Here is a 20,924-nt window from a genome sequence, read left to right on the forward strand (position 1 = left end):
TGCAATGAAGCGCACTTTAAATCGCCGAAAATAGTACACTTTGTACTAAGTACGGTCAAAAAAAGTACACTTTAAGTATATGGGTTTTTCACCTGGGTGTTGCCTACGTAAAATCTAATCGTAGTCATGGGGAAGCGGTTAGAGAGTTGGGCCTGTAGACTAAAGGGTAGCTGGTTTGATATCTAAGACTGGGTGGGTGGGTGGGCGGAGTGATTACCAATCAGTCTCACAGTCCCCCATGACTGGTAAAGTGAGCATGGAACTGTTCCCCTGCACTGTTCCCTTTGGGGCACTTGCTGGGCTGGCCCCTTGCCTTGCATAGGGGTGGTATGAATGCAGTTTTGCTGTGTGTTTTCTCACTGTGTGCTGTAGTGTGCCTGTGTCACAAGGGCTAACATTTTGCTTAACATTTTACATTCACATAATGTAGCTGGTTATAAACGTAACAGACTGGTGGTGTGGCTAGTGTAATGCTCTGTCCTGTATTTAATTCATCATTACCTCAGTGCTGTTTAGTTTAGGTGTTCACATCAGCCTCAAGTTGTCCCAATTGAGCCCTAATTATGTTTTGGTTGAATAATTAGTTGAGGAATGTAGGAATGTATTTGGCAAAGGGCAGTATAGAGTTGCCCTGCCGGGACTCAACCCTAGGCATCATTCCAAGAGATCTGATTGTCACACCAAAACAAAACGTGACAGAGCACACCCACAACACCAGTGATGGTGAGACCGTCACAGTCGGTGATTATGACCAGACATCTCCCAATCACAACTGAACTGCACTTTAAACGCTGATTTTAATCAGCAAATAGCCAGCAGGGGGCCAAAGGGACGGTTCTGCGCCAAACGGACTGTCAGTCTTAACCATTGCTGTGAATTACAACACAACACAACAGCCTTCTTTGGGCTCGTTTACACTGTGTGAGTTGTTGTTTGGAGATTGTGCTTCTCCCCACTCAAGTTACAGCTTTGTATTTAGTGTTGGTGCTATTGCCTAATGTGCGAGAGCACCAAACAGCCCATACCGGTATTAATCCACTGCCAATTAACTTCTTATTATTCTACAGGATTCTCTTAGTGCTGGTAATGGGCAGTGATATTTCCTCTGAGTTTTATGTATTCGCATAAAACCGATTCCACTGAGCATTGAGCAGAGCGCAAATACAGCCTCTCTCTGTGCTATCATTTACAATGCTAATCTGTTGTATACCTCAGCATGATTTCACACAGGCACAAAGCAGAAAACATTATTGCTTTTTTGTTTTGCATATTATTTTCAGGTCTTTTTAGTGACAAGGCCCTATTCTTGTTTACAGTGCTGTGGTTGTGTATGCATTTTTTTATGTAGGCTACTACTTGTCATTACCATGTCCTGCACAGCTCATTTGTCTTTCCTGCGCTAAACAACAATCATGTTAGGGCTTAGGAATACTTGGTAGTGGTGTTGCTTGTCTGGTGTTTGTGGGTTGTATCTTCTGCACTCCATATTCTCAGACTCTGTGTGTGTGTGTGTGTGTGTGTGTGTGTGTGTGTGTGTGTGTGTGTGTGTGTGTGTGTGTGTGTGTGTGTGTGTGTGTGTGTGTGTGTGTGTGTGTGTGTGTGTGTGTGTGTATGTGGATTAGTCCGATAGCTCAGCACTACCGATACTGTACTGTATGAGGCTTCGGGAGGGAGGTTTAGGCTACTAACGTTCCACACCATACTCTGCTAGTTGGCCTCCATTACATTGTGTGTGTGTGTGTGTGTGTGTGTGTGTGTGTGTGTGTGTGTGTGTGTGTGTGTGTGTGTGTGTGTGTGTGTGTGTGTGTGTGTGTGTGTGTGTGTGTGTGTGTGTGTGAGAGAGAGAGAGAGAGAGAGAGAGAGAGGGTGGGGTGAGAGCACATGCACACATTTACATACTTGATGTGTGTGTCTGCCTATGTGCCTGTCTGCCTGTCTGTTTGTTTGATTGTAATATTTTGGTGTACATTATGTAAATGATGCCACATCAAAGTAGAAGAGAACCACCTCCCACCCACATTACATATTTCAGGCTCAGCCTCTGCTCAGACACTGTCTGTATTTATCTGTTTGAGTGAGGCATGGAGATGATGCAGTATTCTCAAGATGCAGTCAGAGATACTGTTAGATCGTCTCTGGAGGCCTCCTGCTGCAGTTGCCTACTCGTTAGCCTGCTAGCCTAGCATGCTATCTGAAGCTCACCTGAAACAGTGTGGATGCTAAAATCGTAGCCTACCATGTGTTGCTCACTTATCTCATTAGGTCAGGGGATTGTTGCTCTTAACAGCTGACTGGGCTGTTATGTAAGTGTTGCCGGAGGTATAGTGCAGTGTGGTGTAGTGTAGTGGACCATGGGCGGAAACGCAAGAATGCTGCCTAATAGCCCATTGAGCAGTGCTAAACACGTCACAGCTGGTATTTACTGTACACATAAACATGATTGAGGAAGAGAATTTAGCCCTTTTTTTTTTGAAAAAGCAAAAAAAACATACATGCCCTGCCGTGGCCTAATGGTAGGGCACTCACGGGGTCACTACTATATTTGCCAATCCTCCCCCCATCTCTCTCAATCCCTCTCAATTCATGTCGTCTCTCATTACTGTCCTATCGAAATAAAGGTAAAAATGGCCTTAAAACTATATATATATCTATATAATAGGCGTACACAATTTTGACCAACAAAATTGGTTAAAATGTTAAAATATCAGTGTTTTGTGGTATTAGTAATACAGCTGCTATTGTTGGAGTAGTTTCCAATTAATTGTAGTACCTTTACAAGATGAACAAACTCAGTGTTTGAAGATGTTTTTATATTCTTGTTCCTTTCTCATGTGTGTAGGTACACCAAAGGGGAGCTGGACATAGCCTACATCACTTCACGAATCATAGGTAAGTGGTCCCAGCATTGCAAACACACTACACACACAAAGGACTCGTTTACATGAGACATTTAATTCAGATTGAATAATTCTGAATAAAGCTTAATGTTGCTTTGAAAACGTCATGTAAACACTTCACTATTCGGAATTAAATGAAAGATCAAAGTAAACTTGACTGAACTATTTAATTCTGAATTATTAGTTCGGAATTAAAAGCATCATGTAAACGTAAAATGACAAGATTCAATTATTCTACTCTGCCTCTCCAATGTAAGACAGTCTTTGGCTTTGGTTTGTTTGCATATTGCTTGTCTATGTCAGGCCTCTTCTGTAATAGGCTCCAGTAATGTCCATAACCACCCACCCAGTGTTTTGTGTTTATAGCACATTGTGTGAGCATTCACAGAGAAAGGTTAACATTATTTGTATTGAAAAATAGATTAAGCCTTTGGGCGGGCGATGGAGATGGTTGATGGAAACGTTAATTTGCCGGTTGGTTGGCTAAAGAGTTCAATAGAAAGATGTGACTACAATTAGCTGTGTAACTGACACAGTATGTGTGACATTGGCCACAATATTCCTTATATACAGTATGCATATATATTCTGTATCTCTCTCTCTCTCTCTCTCTCTCTCTCTCTCTCTCTCTCTCTCTCTCTCTCTCTCTCTCTCTCTCTCTCTCTCTCTCTCTCTCTCTCTCTCTCAGTTTGTCTGACAACTCTGAAAGTTCTCCTCATACTTCTTCAACTTAATTCAACAGCTTGTGGCAGTAGAGATATTGAGGAGCTCACAAGGAGCTTTGAAAAAATATCAGGACATAACATGCTACTGTTTGCTAAAAAAATATTTTTTACATAATCTTTTTCTCTTCTCAGTCACGCTCACTTTCTCACTGAAATTCTGCCTTCCTTAATTGTCCCCACCTGGGCACGTTGCTTTTCTCTGCCACCCAGATCAAGTCTTAGGATCTATCAAATTAAACGAATAGCTTTTCCTGCATTTGAGGTTCATGACCAACCACTAGAAAAATGACATCTCCCCTTACTTGAGCTGATGTCCTGAATGACTCTGTGCCCCAGTGTGCGTCCCTGCTCTGCCAGTGATGATGTACCCATCTTCTGTGGGCATGTGCTTTGCCAACAGGATCAAGCACTAGAAAAATGAGATATGCCATCTCTCAATGTCAAGTGTATGAGCCTTGGAAGTGTGTCAGCCTAATTAGTCACTTCCAGTGATTGGATACTCCGCAGAGTTCACCAAAGAGCATCCAATCACTGTTTAGGTAATCCTTACTTGAGCTGGAGTCCTGATTGACTCTGTGCCCGTGTGTGTGTGTGTCCCTCTGCTCTGCTAGTGATGTCATACCCGTCGTCGTCTGTGGAGATGGGCTATGCCAACCAGGATCAAGGACTAAAAAAATGAGACATACTGTTTACTGTAGGTAACCCTTACTTGAGCTGGTGTCCTGAATGACTCTGTGCCCGTGTGTGTGTGTGTGTGTGTGTCCCTGTTCTGCTAGTGATGTCATACCCATCCTCGTCTGTGGAGATGGGCTATGCCAACCACGTAGAGGACATGCGCTCCTTCCTGGACTCCCGGCACGCCGACCACTACACCGTCTTCAACCTGTCGCCAAGGAACTACAGAGGAGCCAAATTCTCCAACAGGGTAGGTGTCTTGGCATGGCTGCATCATCATTGGATAAGGCCCACCCTAGAATGTTGATTGACCAATCACAGTGAAACTGTTGTGTTGTCAGATAATTATGACTAAATGTGTTGTACAAATAAGTATAGCTAAATGTCTTTTGCAGTTTGTGTTTGTGTGATTGTGAACATTCCAATGTGCTTTTTGCTGTTAAACATGTCTCTAAATGTATCTAAAACTGAGGACTGCAACCAGCTGCCATCAGGGAAAGTGAGATTTTCTCCTAGTAATTATTATAGACCCATAAAATCCTCCCTCATCTTATGACACTGATTTAGATGACTAATAAGGAGTGTCTGTGTCTTATGTGCTCAGTGTTTCCTTTTCCTAATGTTACTGCTTCCATTAGCTCATGGCTTCCCACTGTCACCTTATAGAGAGACTTTGGGTGGCATAGGCACATGAACATAGGATTTCACCAATTTTCATCAGGTTTTTTTTTCTAATTCCATTCTAGCTTTCCTGTGGTGCTTATGATAGGTTGTTGTTGTTTTTTATGTCACAAATGTGGAAGGGATGTAATGCAATCAGTTGAGATTTTGCAAAGCACTTCCCATGCCAATTCCAGTGTAGGAATGAAACACACAGCACATGAAAATGAAATATAATCTCAATAGAGCAGCTTCGCAAATAGAATGCACCCCACAACCATGACAAATGAAGACAGTCATCCATCTCCAAAACTGTGCACATTTGAGTTGAGCCTCAGATGCTGAAAATGTATAGATACCACATTCTGCATACAGAATCTACAAATGTACCTATCCCAGTACTTTTATTCATCCAGAGGGAAATTCGGTCTGACAATTTACATAAATACACTGATACAAAACATACACAAAGACATAATACACATTATTGCTTGCAGTAACCATAGCACACACTTGAGTATAGCTATGCACCTTACATCAGTTCACATAACCAAACTTCCCCTTTTAGACTGTCATGTGGTGCACGGAGTCCACTGTGTATAATTTGTTTTCTTTGTTTCCTTTTTCTGTCCGTTAGGTGTCTGAATGCAACTGGCCTTCCAAACAAGCCCCTAGTCTCCACAACCTATTTGCAGTCTGTAAGAACATGCACAACTGGCTCAAACAGAACCCCAAGAATGTGTGTGTCATTACCTGCTCGGTAAGAGACATCATCCTGTCATCCTGGACTGACCTCTTGTTGTATGTAGCATATGTAAACATTATATGGTGCGTCTCATTGTGTAGCTGTATATGATTTTCTAAGTTTCATGCATTTATATGTCATATTTCAGTGTGTAAAGTATGTCTTTCCAGTGTCTTTTTAAACAACAACACAATTTAGCAGTTGCAAGCAAGCCTGGCCAAGTGCAAATCAAGTTTGTTGAATGAATGTTACTGCATATGTCTTTCCTACTAAATAACGTTTTACAGTGAATGTAAAATATTGACAGTATAATTTGTTTGAAACAATCATTTGTTTGGCAGACGCTTTTTAACCAAAGCAGCTTACAATTGAGGACAATCGTAGCCTTGCATATACAAAGAACACAGGAAATACAAAGAACTATAAGCGCAGATGCAAAGTAAGGTTGCCAAAGAGTCTACATGCCATAGAGTCTACCCCGGAACTGGGCCAGCTGAAACATTATTGCAGTAAGAGTCGCAAAAGAGAAGAGTCTTAACTTGCTTCTTGACGGTTGAGAGATATGTGTCTAGTTTTGCTGCCTCTGGGAGTTTGTTCCACCACTCAGGGACAATGACAGTCTTGACTGGGATTGCTTAGAGCAAGCAGGCCAGCCGGTTTGTGTTGGTGGAGCCTAGCTCTCTGGCAGGAACATACGATCTTAGTATATGTCCTTCAGATGAGCTGGGGCCAATCCTGAGGTGGTTTTGTAGGCAAGAGTCAAGGCCTTGTGCTTGATACGGGCAGCTAGTGGTAGCCAGTGCAACTGATGAATAGTGCATTGCTAACATATTCCTCTTATAAATTTTACGGACAAAGGTACAGATAAATCCTTGTATCGTTGTGCCCATTCGTCTGGGTTTTACCCGGGGAAAAAATCATCACTGATAATGAATCATTACCTTTTTTCCCGACTATGAGATCTCTCTCCTTCTAGGAAAAATGGTCATCCCCCACTTTGTGAAACAGGCAGCAGAGCAGACAGGATAGCAAATGAAAGTAACCCGTAGTGCCAGCAGTTAAAACAGATAGAGACTAAACTGACTAAACAGAGACTGAACTGTCATTCCCTTGGAATGTCTGACATGCTTCATCCTGACTTCCCCCATACATAGTTATCTCAAACCGCATTACAGGGAACTTTCCAAGCAAAAATTCTTGAGAAACACGTATTCTGTAATTGCCTGTGTGTTAAAGATGACACACAGTCATCATTCCAATGTCGTAGTAGGACAGCCCTAGATAACCCAGCAAAGTTTTTTTTCTTTTTGGTTTAATTATAGTCCCAGCTGTTTCCTGTTTATGTTGTGGCTGCTTTTAAAGTCCATCTGTAGTTGAAAGGTTAATCTCAGACATGCATGAAACTAATAGACCTGTTAAGTAACATAGCTGTAGACAGTGTAATGAGTTGAAATACTACGGATTGACTCGTCTTGATGAGTTTGTACAGTTAGTGGTTTAATATGGTGTTTCCCAACCAGGGGTATGTGTACCACTGACAAGGGGTATGCGAACACACTGCTGAAAGTATGTAGAAAAAAATAACTGCAACAAATATATGGAATAGAGTCACATTGTGATAGAGGAAGAGATGTAGACGTAGAGTATGGTATTATGAAAAGGCTTAAGTGATTAGACAAGACAAAAAGGTTGAGAAACACTTCATTAGCCCCTTAGCGCAGAGCCTATGTTATAACCTTACTGTCAGCAAAATTGTAATGGCTATGGCTCAATCTGTTACTTAAGGCTCTCCGTAATGTCATAGCAATGTTGTTATAATGTAGTTGAGTAGTTTCAGCAAATAGTGAATAGGCCCGCCGTCGACCCCATCTGCACTAAGAGGCTACTGTATAGGGTAATGTTTGAGTGATGTTGCCAGGCCATGTTAATAACAGATGTTTGGGTGCTTTGCTTTCCCACTAATAGGACGAAACGCTAGTCGGAAACACCTTTTTTAGTCTTAACATCAATCAAAAGTGGTGACTGGAACTGGCGTAGATGTTATCGTTTTTCTTGTTGAAAAAATAATTTCTACAGAAAAATTCCCCATGATGGTTGTTTATATGTTGCCTGGTTCTCACACAGAAACTCGTGCATTTCCACCCAACTTCGTGAGCTCACACGGGGGGTTGGTAACAACCATTTGCGTGAGAACCAGGTTAACTTATATGAGCAGTGATAACTGTAGGGACAGGTAAGTGATTTTAAAAAAAAATCATCAGTCATCGATGGCTGAGTTAATACTACAGCAACAGTGTCAACAACAGTGCAGACCATAAGGGTTAATTCAAGTCTGCTGTGTTCCTATGTTTTTTTACACTACTGATGGAGTGAGGATGATTGAAATGTCATCCATCGCTGTGAACAAACAGGTGGTCAGTATAATTTCAACTCCTCAGCTCTTAATATTTCCACAATATTAACAGGAATTAACTCTGAAAATTTTACACTGACCAAAGAGTAAGCTATTTTTTGAGTCTCACAATATGATATTTGAAACTTGAGTTAATTTCAACTCTGCGAGAGTTATATCTGTAGTTATACTATCATTGTTTTTTTGTTTTTTTTAAAGGTGCATGGGACATAGGCCTCTAGTCATATGTAGGGTAATACATTTAGTGTATAGTTTAGTTATAGTTGCATTGTAATAATTGAGTGTGGTTGTCCCCTCAACCCCCGCCCCTCTTTGTGTGTCAGGATGGCCGAGCTCCGTCAGGTGTGCTGGTGTGTGCCATGTTCTGTTTCTGCCACCTCTTCGCCAACCCCGTGCCCGCCATGCAGCTGCTCAGCGCCAAGAGACCCGGCTCTGGCCTCTGGCCCTCCCACAGAAGGTAGGCGTGCAGGCAGGGTCTGTGCCTCTGTATGTGTTTGTGTGTGGGTGTGTGTGTGTTAATGAAAATTCATTGCCATTGTACAGGTACACCTAAATTGGTAAAGTGCAGATGCTCCTGGTGCTTAAAAATCAAGAAAAAAAAATCTCTATATATAAAGAATGAAGATTTTTAAAAGTTAGCTATGCAAAATTAAGTGTGCAGATTGCTTTTGGATAAAAACGGTCTTTAAGCCTGTTAGTTTTTGTACCCAGAGCCCTGCCTGATGTCTGCAGCTCAAACAGTTTATGTCCAGGATGGTAAGGGTCTCTAATGTGTGTGTGTGTGTGTGTGTGTGTGTGTGTGTGTGTGTGTGTGTGTGTGTGTGTGTGTGTGTGTGTGTGTGTGTGTGTGTGTGTGTGTGTGTGTGTGTGTGTGCGCGCGCGCGCGGGTGTGTGCGGGTGGGTGTGCTTGTGCACAAGCTAGTCTCTGCTGCCTTTGTGTGTATGTTGGGTAGCTGGGTGGGTGGGTGTGCTTGTGCGTGTGTATGGGTCTAGGTCTGTGTGTGATGTTAAAGTTGCTAGCTGTTAAATAATAATCTGCTTTTACTGAAATGTTTTGTAATGATGATACAATTATCTAGCTTCAGTGAGTATGGAAATTATAACCTCATAGTGCTTTTTGGTGGCACAGAGCACAGTTAGGCACAGGTTCACATCTAATGCCATTTACAAACATTAGACATGGGTCATTAATTTGACTATGCAATCATTATGTTGTTTGGTTCCGATCCTGTTACCGTTTATCATTATTATATGGTTGTGACGTCATCTGTCGAATGCTCCATTCATTTCAACGGGGCTCCCCAACGTTCGGACGTCTGTTATTTTTCGATAACGGACGGGTTGGTCTATAACAGACCGCTGTCAATGGCAACAAGACTTTTCACTGCTAAAGCGACTTTTCAACAAGACTCTAATCAACTGCTGTGATAGACAGCACCCGTTGTCCTGGCTACCGCTGTCAATGGCAACAAGACGTTCACTGCTAAAGCCACTGGCTTATACAAGTCAGTGGCTAAAGCGAATGTTTCATATCACTCCGCAGGGGGTCCGGTCTTTTGTCACTCTAATCAGCTGCTGTGATAGACAACACCTGTTGTCCTGGCTAGCCTACCTAGCTGTTGCCTAGCGGTGTTCCACCACGGCACTGTTTTGTTTTGCGCAGCAACAATCTTAACATTAAATAGGTCTAAAGAAATGTCCCCGCATGTGTGAATCATTTAAGTATATCCATATAATAAGCGGGTTAACTTTCGGCGAGTCGGTCGCTTTGTGGAATAGCAGCACTTCAGAGAGAACAAGACCCCTCCGCTCCGCGTCGGGGTCTAAAGATTCTCTCTGTCGTGCTGCTATTCCACGGTAGCGACCTTCTCGCCGAACGTTAACCCTTACTTAATTTACACTCACTCCATCTGCACCTGTGAGGGATCTCTACACTCAGGCGCACTCCAACACAACGGCAACATGTCCTTTCTTTCTTTCTTTCTTTCTTTCTTTCTTTCTTTCTTTCTTTCTTTCTTTCTTTCTTTCTTTCTTTCTTTCTTTTCTTTCTTTCTTTTTTGACACCAGTTGATTTGAATGATTTCCTAATCTGATCTCCTGCAATGCAAAAATGTTGAACATTTTCAATCTTCTGAAGGACCAAAATCGTCTCCAAAACTTGTTTGTCAAGCTGCAGAGAGCGGACCGTCCAAGCCTCTCTGTGTTCTTTGTGTCTTTCCTTTGCATGCTAGTCTTCTGAAAAGGTGTCCTAGATTTTGGAGTCAACAAAGGCTGGAAGAAATTTCAAGGATGGCGTACCCTTGAAGAAGTTGTGTTTGACTACTAGGGAAATTGAAAAGACTAGGTTTTCAGGTCTCACATGCCAGCATGTTATATAAAACATGATTTGTGTTCCTCACTTGATTCATGTTTAATTTTTTGTATCTTTCATCTTGTCTATGAATTGATCTTGCCAGTCTTGTCTTCTTGACATGTTAATAAACATACATACTGTGACTGTTCCAGCAGGGTTAACCCTTACCATAACCCTTGAAAATAAATACATAAATACATTGTCCAATCAAAAAGTCAATGGAACATATTTTGTGTTTTGCATTTTGCTTGGGAGACATGTTGTCATGTGACTTTCTTTGGGAGCCACATGTAGTCCATCACATTTACAGTAGCTAGCTAAATGTCTCTTCTCTCATCTTCTTTATCAATCATCTTGGCTGAGCAGGGCTCTAAATTAACACCAGCCAACCAGCCAAATGCTGGTGAAATTTAGTTGGCTGGTGGTAGAATAGATAAAACGACTAGCCACTTTGACCCTTTAGTGAGTGTGTATTTGTCTAGTATTATTAACATCCACTAGCCATTTTGTCTGATGATGAAACAGTTTAATTTAGAGCCCTGCTATTGATGTAACTTCTCCTGCTGCCTCTCCTGTTCTGTGTCAGGTACATTGGCTACGTGTGCAGCATGGTTTCGGAGAAGCCCATCATCCCCCACTTCAAGCCCCTGACCATCAAGGCGGTGACGGTCAGCCCGGTCCCCTGCTTCAACAAGCAGCGCAGCGGCTGCAGACCCTTCTGCGACATCCTCCTGGGAGAGACCAAGATCTTCTCCACAGCACAAGAGTACGAGAGGATGAGGTAGGACACTTGGGACTGAAAGACATTGCCAGTCTTAGCTTTCTTGTTGTTAATCAAACTCTTTCTACAGAGCCCCTGTTAGAAGGTGGTTGTTATCCAAATGATTATGACCCTGTTACTGTGTTATTGTGATGTACATGAGTTTTTCCAGCAAAGTGCATAGGCCTGTCGACGAGCCCATTCACACTAAGAGGGAAAGACGTTTACTAGGTGTATGACATGAAGGCCATGTGCGATGACAGACGTTCAGTAAGATTAATAAGATTAAGATTAAGATTAGTAAAATCGGTCGCTATATGATTGTGTATTTGGAGTACAAAATGTAGTTAGGAAATGGATCGCACTCAGTTTTTGTGACATTGAAGAAGGCTCTGTGCAGCCAAAACGTCTGTCATATCAGTCCCTGCAATGTTTAAATAAAAAGAAAAGAACAAGAAAGAAGAAAAAACTGAGTGTGGTCCATTTCCTAACTACTTGATTACTTCAGAGACGCACCAAGAAGACGGGAGAGCGCGGTGTGTGGAAGATAACGTAAGAGTACAAAATATTAGCTCCAGAAACATCGGGAACTCCTCCCACTTTGTCGGGAAGCAAACAACCAGAAGCAAACCAAGGAGGCGGGTCAACCATGCCGTTTGGCAAATGTTAATTGTTATGCTCTTAGTCAGACCAAGCCTCGAAGAGATTTGCAAGTCTATGATAATCAGGCTAACAAAGTATATAGCACGTTGACATTAGTTATTCTAGTAAACTACTACCACTTAAATGGCAGTACATGCACAGAAGTGATGGAAGCTATGTATTTGTTTAAAACATTTTCCATTTCTTTTTTTCAGAGAGTATCGGGTCCAGGATGCTAAAGTGGTGTTCAACCTGGGACTCAGTGTACAGGGTGATGTTGTGATCTCTGTGTATCACATGAGATCCACCATTGGAGGTCGACTTCAAGCAAAGGTAAGACCAAGACCATGTGTAACTTCAGTATTTAGTATTTCACACACCTCAATTTGGCAGGCGCATGGTAATTTACCAAGCTTTGTCACAGATTATAAAACTATAGAAATCTACTCGATAAAGGTCTTAAGACCAAAACGTTATATCAATACACAAATTATTGCAAAATGACCAGTGATTTTCTATTTTTTTTTGTCCCAAAACCATGTCATGTGTTCTCCTAATGACCTGTATCTTTACACAGATAGTATAGATATCCATAGTGACATCCTCTTCATCTGCATACAGAGCACGTTATACAGCCCCTGTCAGGACTGTCAAAGCTTGTACTCCATGCATTTTTGCTTTTTTTGTGATTAACATGTTTTATTGAGCAGGCAAAAGTACATGTGTCAGGTTTAAAACATAAAAACTATATACAGCAGGGAAAGTGAGCTCATACAATAAAACACAATTTGAAAGGAAAAGGATGTAGGAGCATTCCTGTGTGCTTTTGAAGAGGCAGTATATTAGTCTGCAACTGCAACAACATACTCCTGAGGATAGTCACAACCATGGGAATCACTGGTGTTGTCCACTCATGGTTCAACTCCTACCTATCTGGACGCACCTTCAGTGTGTCATGGCAAGGGACACTGTCTACGACTCACACCCTCTCCACGGGCATACCCCAAGGATCAGTGATGGGGGCCCCCTTCTGTTTGTAATGTACACCTCCTCCCTGGGACGTGTCATTCAAACACGTGTATTCCTACCACTGCTATGCTGATGATACCCAGATGTATATGTCGTTCCGTCCAGAGGACACCACCGTTTCGGCACACATCTCTGCCTACCTCACCGACTTGTCAACTTGGATGAAGGACCACCACCTACAGCTGAACCTGTCCAAGACAGTGATCCCAGCTAAAGATTCTGTCACAACATCAACCTCAAGATGGGCTCCACCTTTGTGACCCCAAACAAAGTCACCAAAAATCTTGGCGTAATGATTGACGACGAGCTGTCATGCTCCAACTACATCAACTCTGTCATCCAGACCTGTCGATTCCAGTTGTCCCACATGCGGAAAATCAGACCTGTGCTGCCCCAATATTCTACACAACGACTGGTTCAGGCCACGGTCCTGTCCCATGTTGACTACTGCAACTCACTCCTGGCAGGTCTACCTGCTTGTGCACTAAAACCACCGCAGATGGTCCAGAACGCGGCGGCACGTTTAGTATTTAATCAACCCAAAAGGAACCATGTTACTCCTCTATTCATTGAGTTGCACTGGCTACCGATCGCCGCCCGGATCAAGCCCAAGGCCTTGACCCTTGCCTACAAAACCATAGCAGGAACGGCCCCAGTATAACTAAAGCCTTATGTTGCTGGAAGAGAACTGCACTCCTCCAGCACAAGCCACCTGACTCTGCCACCTGCTCACGCTAGGTACTCCCAGTCAAGACTATTCTCTGTTGTTGTTCCCCAGTGGTGGAACGGTCTCCCAGAGGCAGCAAGACTAAGCACATCTCTTGCAGCCTTCAAGAAGCAAGTAAAGACTCTCCTCTTTTGTGACTATCTACTACACTAATGCTTGAGCTTCCCTAGCTCCAGGCCCGAGTCTTGATATGATGTGTATGTGTGTGTGTGTACTCTACTTTACTCAAAAAAAACAACTAACTCTTTGCATCTGCACTTGTTGTTCTGTATATTTCCTGTGCACTTTGTATCTGCTAGTGATGTTGGCAATGACAATGTCCTCGTTTGTAAGTCGCTTTGGTTATAAAGCGTCTGCCAAATGCAAAGTAATGCAATGTAACTGTTGTCGATTATTCTGGTCATACTTTGAACACATTCAGTCAAGGATTGTGCAGTTGTTTATTTATCTATTTCCACTCTCATGCTTTACTAAATATTATGGATATGCTTTCAGGCAGGGATGGGCAACTAGAGGCCCGGGGGCCACATGCGGCTTGTCTCATTACTCAGTGCGGCCCTTAGATAAAACACAATTAAATCAATAATAATAATGACCAGATAATGACCAGAAAACACTACTGGATAAATCCATTGTAATTGTACTGTTGGCCGATAGAGAACACTCCATTAGCCTATTGGCAGTCAGAGTGCAACCCAGTGCACCTCAAATTCTGTGAGTTGCAGTCAGATCCGCAGTCGTATGGCCCTCCGATGGTGGCAATGAAAAAATGTGGCCATCCTTATCATCAAAGTTGCCCATGCCTGCTTTAATGTAACCCAGACATATGGCTAATGCATCAGACATACAGCAAGTATGGATTATGCGGTAAATCCTATTAACTAGTACCTCATGATGAGATTCTATTTACTTGACCACCACCAGTACTCGTGAACCGGAGTAACTATTGTTCTTGATGTTAGTGCAAGGTGTTGAGATGAGATGGCTTATGGTAAAAGCTGGAGGTGCAGTGTTGATAGAGAAACTCAGTGACTCACCAGAGTATTTTTGTCCCTGTTGTCTTCACAGGTGTCCAACACACAGATATTCCAGATTCAGTTCCATACTGGCTTCATTGCCCCTGGGACAACACTCCTCAAGTTCATGAAGTAAGCATTTCAGGTTTCATTTAGGATAGGTCTGGTATTTCAATTTTTTAGTGTTTGGTGCTATCTCCATTGTGGATTTTAATTATCTAAACCTAATTTATAATGGCTGACCATGGTCCTTCTTAAAACCATCCTTAACATTTGTTTTTAAAAAAGTGTAACTCACCAAGTGTCACCAAGAGGATACATAGCAAAGGATTGCATCTATCACTGGTTGAAGCAGACTTTTTGTAACTTTTATATTTACGTGACTCATGCCCCATCTGTAATACCGCCACCATTCAGTTCAAAATACAAGTAGTCCTTGCATGTAACTGTGCTCTATAACGAGAAACACCCCCCCTTCCGTCCTGGCAGGCCTGAGCTGGACACGTGTGAGTCTCCAGACAAGTACCCTCAGCTGTTCCAGGTGATGGTGGACGTGGAGGTGGAGGGCACAGAGAAGCAGAAGGACCTCACGCCCCCCTGGGAGCAGTTCCCCACGCGCGACCTCACGCCCAACGTCCTCTTCACCACACAGCAGGAGCACCAGCAGGCCCTGGCCATCGCAGGTCAGCTTGCAGTCTTTTTTCTTTCGCTCTCATGCTTTCTTTCCCCTTCTTTCTGGCTGGCTGGCTGGCTGGCTGGCTGGCTAGCTCTACTGTCTCTGGGTGGGAGACGTGACGCCTTGTTTTTTCGTAACATTGGTTAAAAACCTACAAAACTGTTATTTTCCTTTAAAAAACAAATGTCAATGACAGAAGATGTGGTACATTATGTTTCATATTAGTCTTAGATGAGAAGAAACATTTTTGTTAAGATTTATGTAAAGGTTTATATGTCAAATTTCCTGCGGTGTGACTGTAACATTAATGAAACAATATATAATAATATATATATAAATTAACCAACAACATTTTGAATAATGTATGAAGCATTTGGCATGATTGCATAAATCTTAACTTTAGATTAAGATATGTGAATGTGGAAAAAACTCAAGACAGTAATATTAACTACAAGTTCAATTTCATAACAGAAATTGCGTCCTGTGGGGTGACATGTATGTCAATGTTTGTGAATGGGCAGCTGCAAGGCCAACTACAAGGGTCTTAAAGACTGGCTCCTAACCAGTCAGTACCTCAGTTATTGGAGAGTGCTGTGGAAGTTTAAGGTGACTCTTAACCTCTTAATATGTCTTCATATTGCAATCTTTCTGTCACGCAATGCTTAGGTTCATTTTATGGTGTCCTGTGGTGTGACTGCTCTTATAGGAGAAAAAAAAAGTTTTAAGATTAAACACAATATCATTATCAAGTTAGCATGAGCTCAGATGTCAGTCATGTATACAAAAGGATTAAAATGGCCATAATGCAGTGAATTCCCTGTGGTGTGACTCCATTTTCCTGCGGTGTGACATGCCTATGCTATGTGTTGATGCAGGACACATTTTCCCAAAAATGGCAAAAATCAGGTGAAATTCCACAGACCACTAAGTGCTTTATTTTTTCTATTTTTTTACAATTTTTATCCATCATTTTTTTCAGGAATTTGAAAAACTTTTTTTTTTTTTTGCGTTACGCCCTTAAACGTCAACCACCCCTCTGTCTCTCTCTCTGTCTCTCTCTCTGTCTCTCTCTCTCTCTCTCTCTCTCTCTCTCTCTCTCTCTCTCTCTCTCTCTCTCTCTCCCCCCCCACGTTACCTCCAGTAACTCTTGTGAGAACAATTATTCCATCTATCTACCTCAGTACTAATATCTACAGTATATAGTACATGTGGTGAACAATATCAGAACATCAGATCTGTAAACTGATATCAGACATCTGTTAACTAATATTTTTTTCAGTTTGCCTCAATAGGCTATTATAACATTAGAAAATAGATACTAATTACGGTTAACTCATTTTCATCATCTACGCCATTCAAACATGTCTTGCTTTCCCTTCTTGATTGTCTCCTCTGCCTGTATGTTATACAAGACACGTGTTACAGCCTGCACCAGTAGTCAGTCCACTCCTGAGAGGGAAGTTAATAACTCATGACCCTGTGGCAGAAAGGCCCCCTGTGCTGTGCTGTGTCGTGCTGTGCTGGGCTATAGCGTAGTAGAGTGCTTCTGCACCATTAGCCTAATGACATCCTACTAAACGCCGCTTTCATTGTGTGCTCTAACAAGACGAGATGGAGGGCCTGGACCTGGAAGGTAAGGACGACTAGACTGCAGGCCATTTGTAGAGATGTAGACTAGTGGCCCTGCCGTGGCCAACTGGTAGGGCACTCGCCTGCCATGCGGCTGACCCGGGTTCGATTCCCAGCCCGGGTCCTTTGCCGACCCCTCCCCGTCTCTCTCCCAAATCACTTCCTGTCCACCTCTCACACTGTCCTATCAAATAAAGTCGATGTAGATCATTGGTTGCACAACAAATGCCCCCTTGACCTCATCATAAGCCTCCCAATGCCCCCTGACCTCATCATAAGCCTCCCAACTCCCCATTGACCTCACCAAAAGCCTGCCAAAGCCCCCCTTAGGCGGTGTTCATACATACCCGGGTATTTTGATATACGCAGACCTTCCCCTTCGGTTGTGCCTTTCGTTCACAAACAAACGAAGGTTTTCCCTCTATAAACGAAGCTCCAAAAAAACTCAGGCAAAAGTGGAGATTTTTTAAAAATCTCCGGTTAGTGTTTGTATATAAAGAGAGACAAACGGATACTTGAATGGCACTCTACTTACGGCGCACAAGCTTAACGTATTTATGACAGCTCTCAACAGCGTATTTATACGTATTTGCCTTTGATGTATACGAAAATATTTTGCTAAGCGTAGAGAAGGAAAAAAAATGTTTATCAGAATACCCATGTATGTATAAACATCACCTTAGTATTGAAAAATAAAATAGACTAGTGTCCTCTAATGGGAACTAAACCCCTTCCCCGCTTAGCTTTATCCTTCTCAACGCCCCCTAGATCCTCCCAACGCCCCCTTTGGGAGCTGTAGCACCCCTGTTGAGAAGCACTAATGTAGACGATAGCTGGACAGGTCAACTGATTAGTGGTAGGCATTAGGCAAGTTATAGAGGGACTTGGACTGGTCCCTTGTAGTGTGATGAATGATTGATTGGATGTATGGACGAATAGATGTGAAAGCCTATATATTAGTTTGTGACCAATTGTAGGCAAATGTGGTTGTGTTCCTAATGGTCATACAGTAGTGTTTTGATTTGCCCCAACAGCTGTGATTTGTAGAAGCTTTAGTGCAGTACTCTGCTAAAGAAATCCATGGTCTATAGAGAATCAGAAATCCACACACCAAATTGTACTTAATACCATTTATTGGATTTTACTGTTGTCTCAGATAGGCATAATTGCAACCATAATCAATTATTCATGCTACAGTAGGATCCACTGATTTGGTTCCATGTTTCCTTGACTGCTCCCTGCAAGGTCCTTGCAATGCCACTATTGATCAGTCACACAATAACTGTACTTGTTTAGCACAATTCATACAAGACATTCAAGATTCAAGAAGTTTATTGCCATGTCAAAACCATTGATAGGAATAAGGGCAGGGACTCGATAATTTTTTTTAATAGGCTTTGAAATTAATGAATCGAATTACTCGCATTTTAATCACATTTAAATATCTGACTTGTAAACAGTGAAAAGTATTTTTTCACATGGATTTTGAATAATGACAATAAATAAGCTTTATCTAAAAATATTGTTCATTTTTAAAAGAAGAGAGAACTCTTCTCAATTTCAACAGACTATTCACCATGAGGCGAAACGCAGCCCTCCACACTGGTCTAATCCAGAACTACTGTATGTAGCCATATTATAGTGCGATTAAAATGAGTTATTTTTTTTAATCGCGTTAATTTTTGTGTGATTAATTAATCGAAATGAATGCATTAATGTCCCAGCCCTAATAGGAATATGTTGTGGCATATCCCTAACAACAAATTCATATAATGGACGAAGACACACAACAGCATTACATACAAATATGGGCAGACAGCCATGGACTGCCCATGGACATGCAGCTCAATGTGCTCAACAGTTAGAGTATCGACAACAAGTGACTCCTTCTATGTGCTCCCTGGATGCTATAGGAGTCATCACTGACATCATCCATATTTCCGTCCTTTAGACCCCAGTCACGGAGGAGGTCCCGAGGGCCGACGGGGTCCACACGAGGAAAGCGAACCGTCGGACGACGAGATGCTGTCTCTGTCCAGCCAGCAGAGCAACGCCAGCAACGAGAGACCCGGCGGGACACAAGCCGGAGCCTCCCGTGAGCCCCCCAAGAGGCCGGACGCACCCCCCACGGCTGCCGCACCTCCTCCCCCTGCGGAGGATGTGGATCTCCTGGGGCTGGATGGTGAAGCGGTGGAGCCCCCCTGCGCCTCCCCGCAGCCCCCTGCTGCCGCCGCTGCCAACACCCAGGACCTGCTGGGGGACCTGTTTGGAGGCCCTCCCCCGGTCGCCCCAGTCACCCCGGCCGCCAGCGCCCCGGCCTCGGCCCAGTCCACCCCCCGCCACACTGTCCTCTCACCCTCACCCAGCGCCACCGGACAGCCAACTGCCTGTAAGACCCCAGCTCTCTTCAGCTGTCTTCTCTTCTCTGTCCTGTCTTCTCCTCTCTTCTCCTCTATTCTTGTATCATCCTCTGGTGTTCTCCTCTCATCTCCTGTCTTCTCCTCTCTTCTCCTCTCATGTCGTCTCATCCTCTCTGCTCTCCTTTCCCCTCCTTTCCTCTTGTCTAATCTTGTATCCTGTCTCCTCTTGGTCTCTCTAGGTCTCTCTCTCATGAAACAACTGTGGATTAGTTTGTACCATTCTCTGTGCCCTGTGGTATTCATAAAATGCCTTGGTGAGGTGGAGAGGAGATTGGATGCATATTATTATGGATATAAAAACTAATCTTGCGGATGTAATAACATAAATCAGCGGGGTTCTGGGATCCCATTATTACCACTGTGAGTTCCTCCTTACCTGCTGTGCAACCAGAGATAGTACATTCATCTTCTTGTATTCTCTCTGGTACAGTTTCATTTGGCTTCAGTCTGACAAAAAACATGTGTCTTGGATATTAACCTCATGTTTGCCATTAAAAACTCATATGGCACAACCCATATGATATGCTGTTATATCCGCAATGACATGATCAAAGAATGTCTGTAATGATTTTCGAGCAAGCAGTGAAAACAGTGAAGACAGTCCTTGAGTATATTACATGTAACCCATTGATGCTGGATGCTGCGTAGAGCAATGTTGACCCAGGCGCCTGAAGCAGCATAGACGTAGCATTCAGGCTCATAAGATTTGAGATTGTTTATTAAGGATATTGGTATATTAGAGCTGAATGAACACATTCTACTGCAATATGAGGGTCTTAGCTTTGCAATGCATCTTATTTAATGTTCTTATGTCCTTCGGATGCTGACATGCTTAGGTTTTTATAGGCTCAGACCACCTTTTCCCAAAAAGAACTCAGGCATTTAACAGGCCTTATGTTGCAGGTGCTTCAGGCCTCAATGGGTTAAGCAATAGTATGCACTAAGAGACAACATAATCACACTCTATGTCTCCCTTGTTTGTAAGCCTTCGCCCAGTTCGGATCGGGACCACCTCCCCAGGCCAAGCCCCAGGACTTTATGGGTGCGTTCTTGGGTCCAGGTAATATGGGGCAGCCGGACCCCTTCCTGCATGCCGCACGCTCGCCATCTCCAACTATGCAGAGCGCACAGGGCATGGGTAAGGCCAAGGCATGTGTGTGTATGGGTGTGCATCTGTAGGGCCTGGTTCAGCTTTCATGCCTTGGTGCCACGGCTATCAGTTATATCTGTCTGTGCATGGGATTATGGGTTGTGTAGTTCTATGCACTGCGCTAGTGATAGTAATTAGCCATGTCATGTATTCACTTGTTTGTGGGTGTCTCTCGTGTCCAGAGATGAGGAAGTATGGCCTCAGTAGAAGTCCTACCATCACTTGACAGTTATACTGTACAAAATAATATATATAGTTATATATATAGTACATCATATAATATAATAGTATAATATATGGAATATATATAAATATGTCAATCAACAGTAGTCACACCGGTTAGCCAACCAATGTTCTCATTTACCTGGATGAAGTTGTCCAGCTAATTAAAATGAACTTGTTTCTTA

The 20,924-nt window shown here is 42.8% G+C and overlaps 1 protein-coding gene across 1 annotated transcript in view; it reads left to right on the top strand.

The window, feature by feature from the left end:
- dnajc6 (DnaJ (Hsp40) homolog, subfamily C, member 6) overlaps window positions 1-20,924 on the top strand; it is a 45,857-nt gene that overhangs the window by 14,713 nt on the left and 10,220 nt on the right. Inside the window, exons 3-12 of the mRNA XM_063201812.1 lie at window positions 2,840-2,889; window positions 4,399-4,547; window positions 5,595-5,717; window positions 8,439-8,572; window positions 11,055-11,249; window positions 12,086-12,203; window positions 14,695-14,774; window positions 15,132-15,325; window positions 18,899-19,336; window positions 20,353-20,505. Coding sequence (XP_063057882.1) covers window positions 2,840-2,889; window positions 4,399-4,547; window positions 5,595-5,717; window positions 8,439-8,572; window positions 11,055-11,249; window positions 12,086-12,203; window positions 14,695-14,774; window positions 15,132-15,325; window positions 18,899-19,336; window positions 20,353-20,505 — 1,634 coding nt within the window. The remainder of the gene's footprint in view (window positions 1-2,839; window positions 2,890-4,398; window positions 4,548-5,594; window positions 5,718-8,438; window positions 8,573-11,054; window positions 11,250-12,085; window positions 12,204-14,694; window positions 14,775-15,131; window positions 15,326-18,898; window positions 19,337-20,352; window positions 20,506-20,924) is intronic.

The sequence above is a fragment of the Engraulis encrasicolus genome, chromosome 6 (genome assembly GCF_034702125.1).
Source record: "Engraulis encrasicolus isolate BLACKSEA-1 chromosome 6, IST_EnEncr_1.0, whole genome shotgun sequence".
Taxonomy (NCBI): domain Eukaryota; kingdom Metazoa; phylum Chordata; class Actinopteri; order Clupeiformes; family Engraulidae; genus Engraulis; species Engraulis encrasicolus.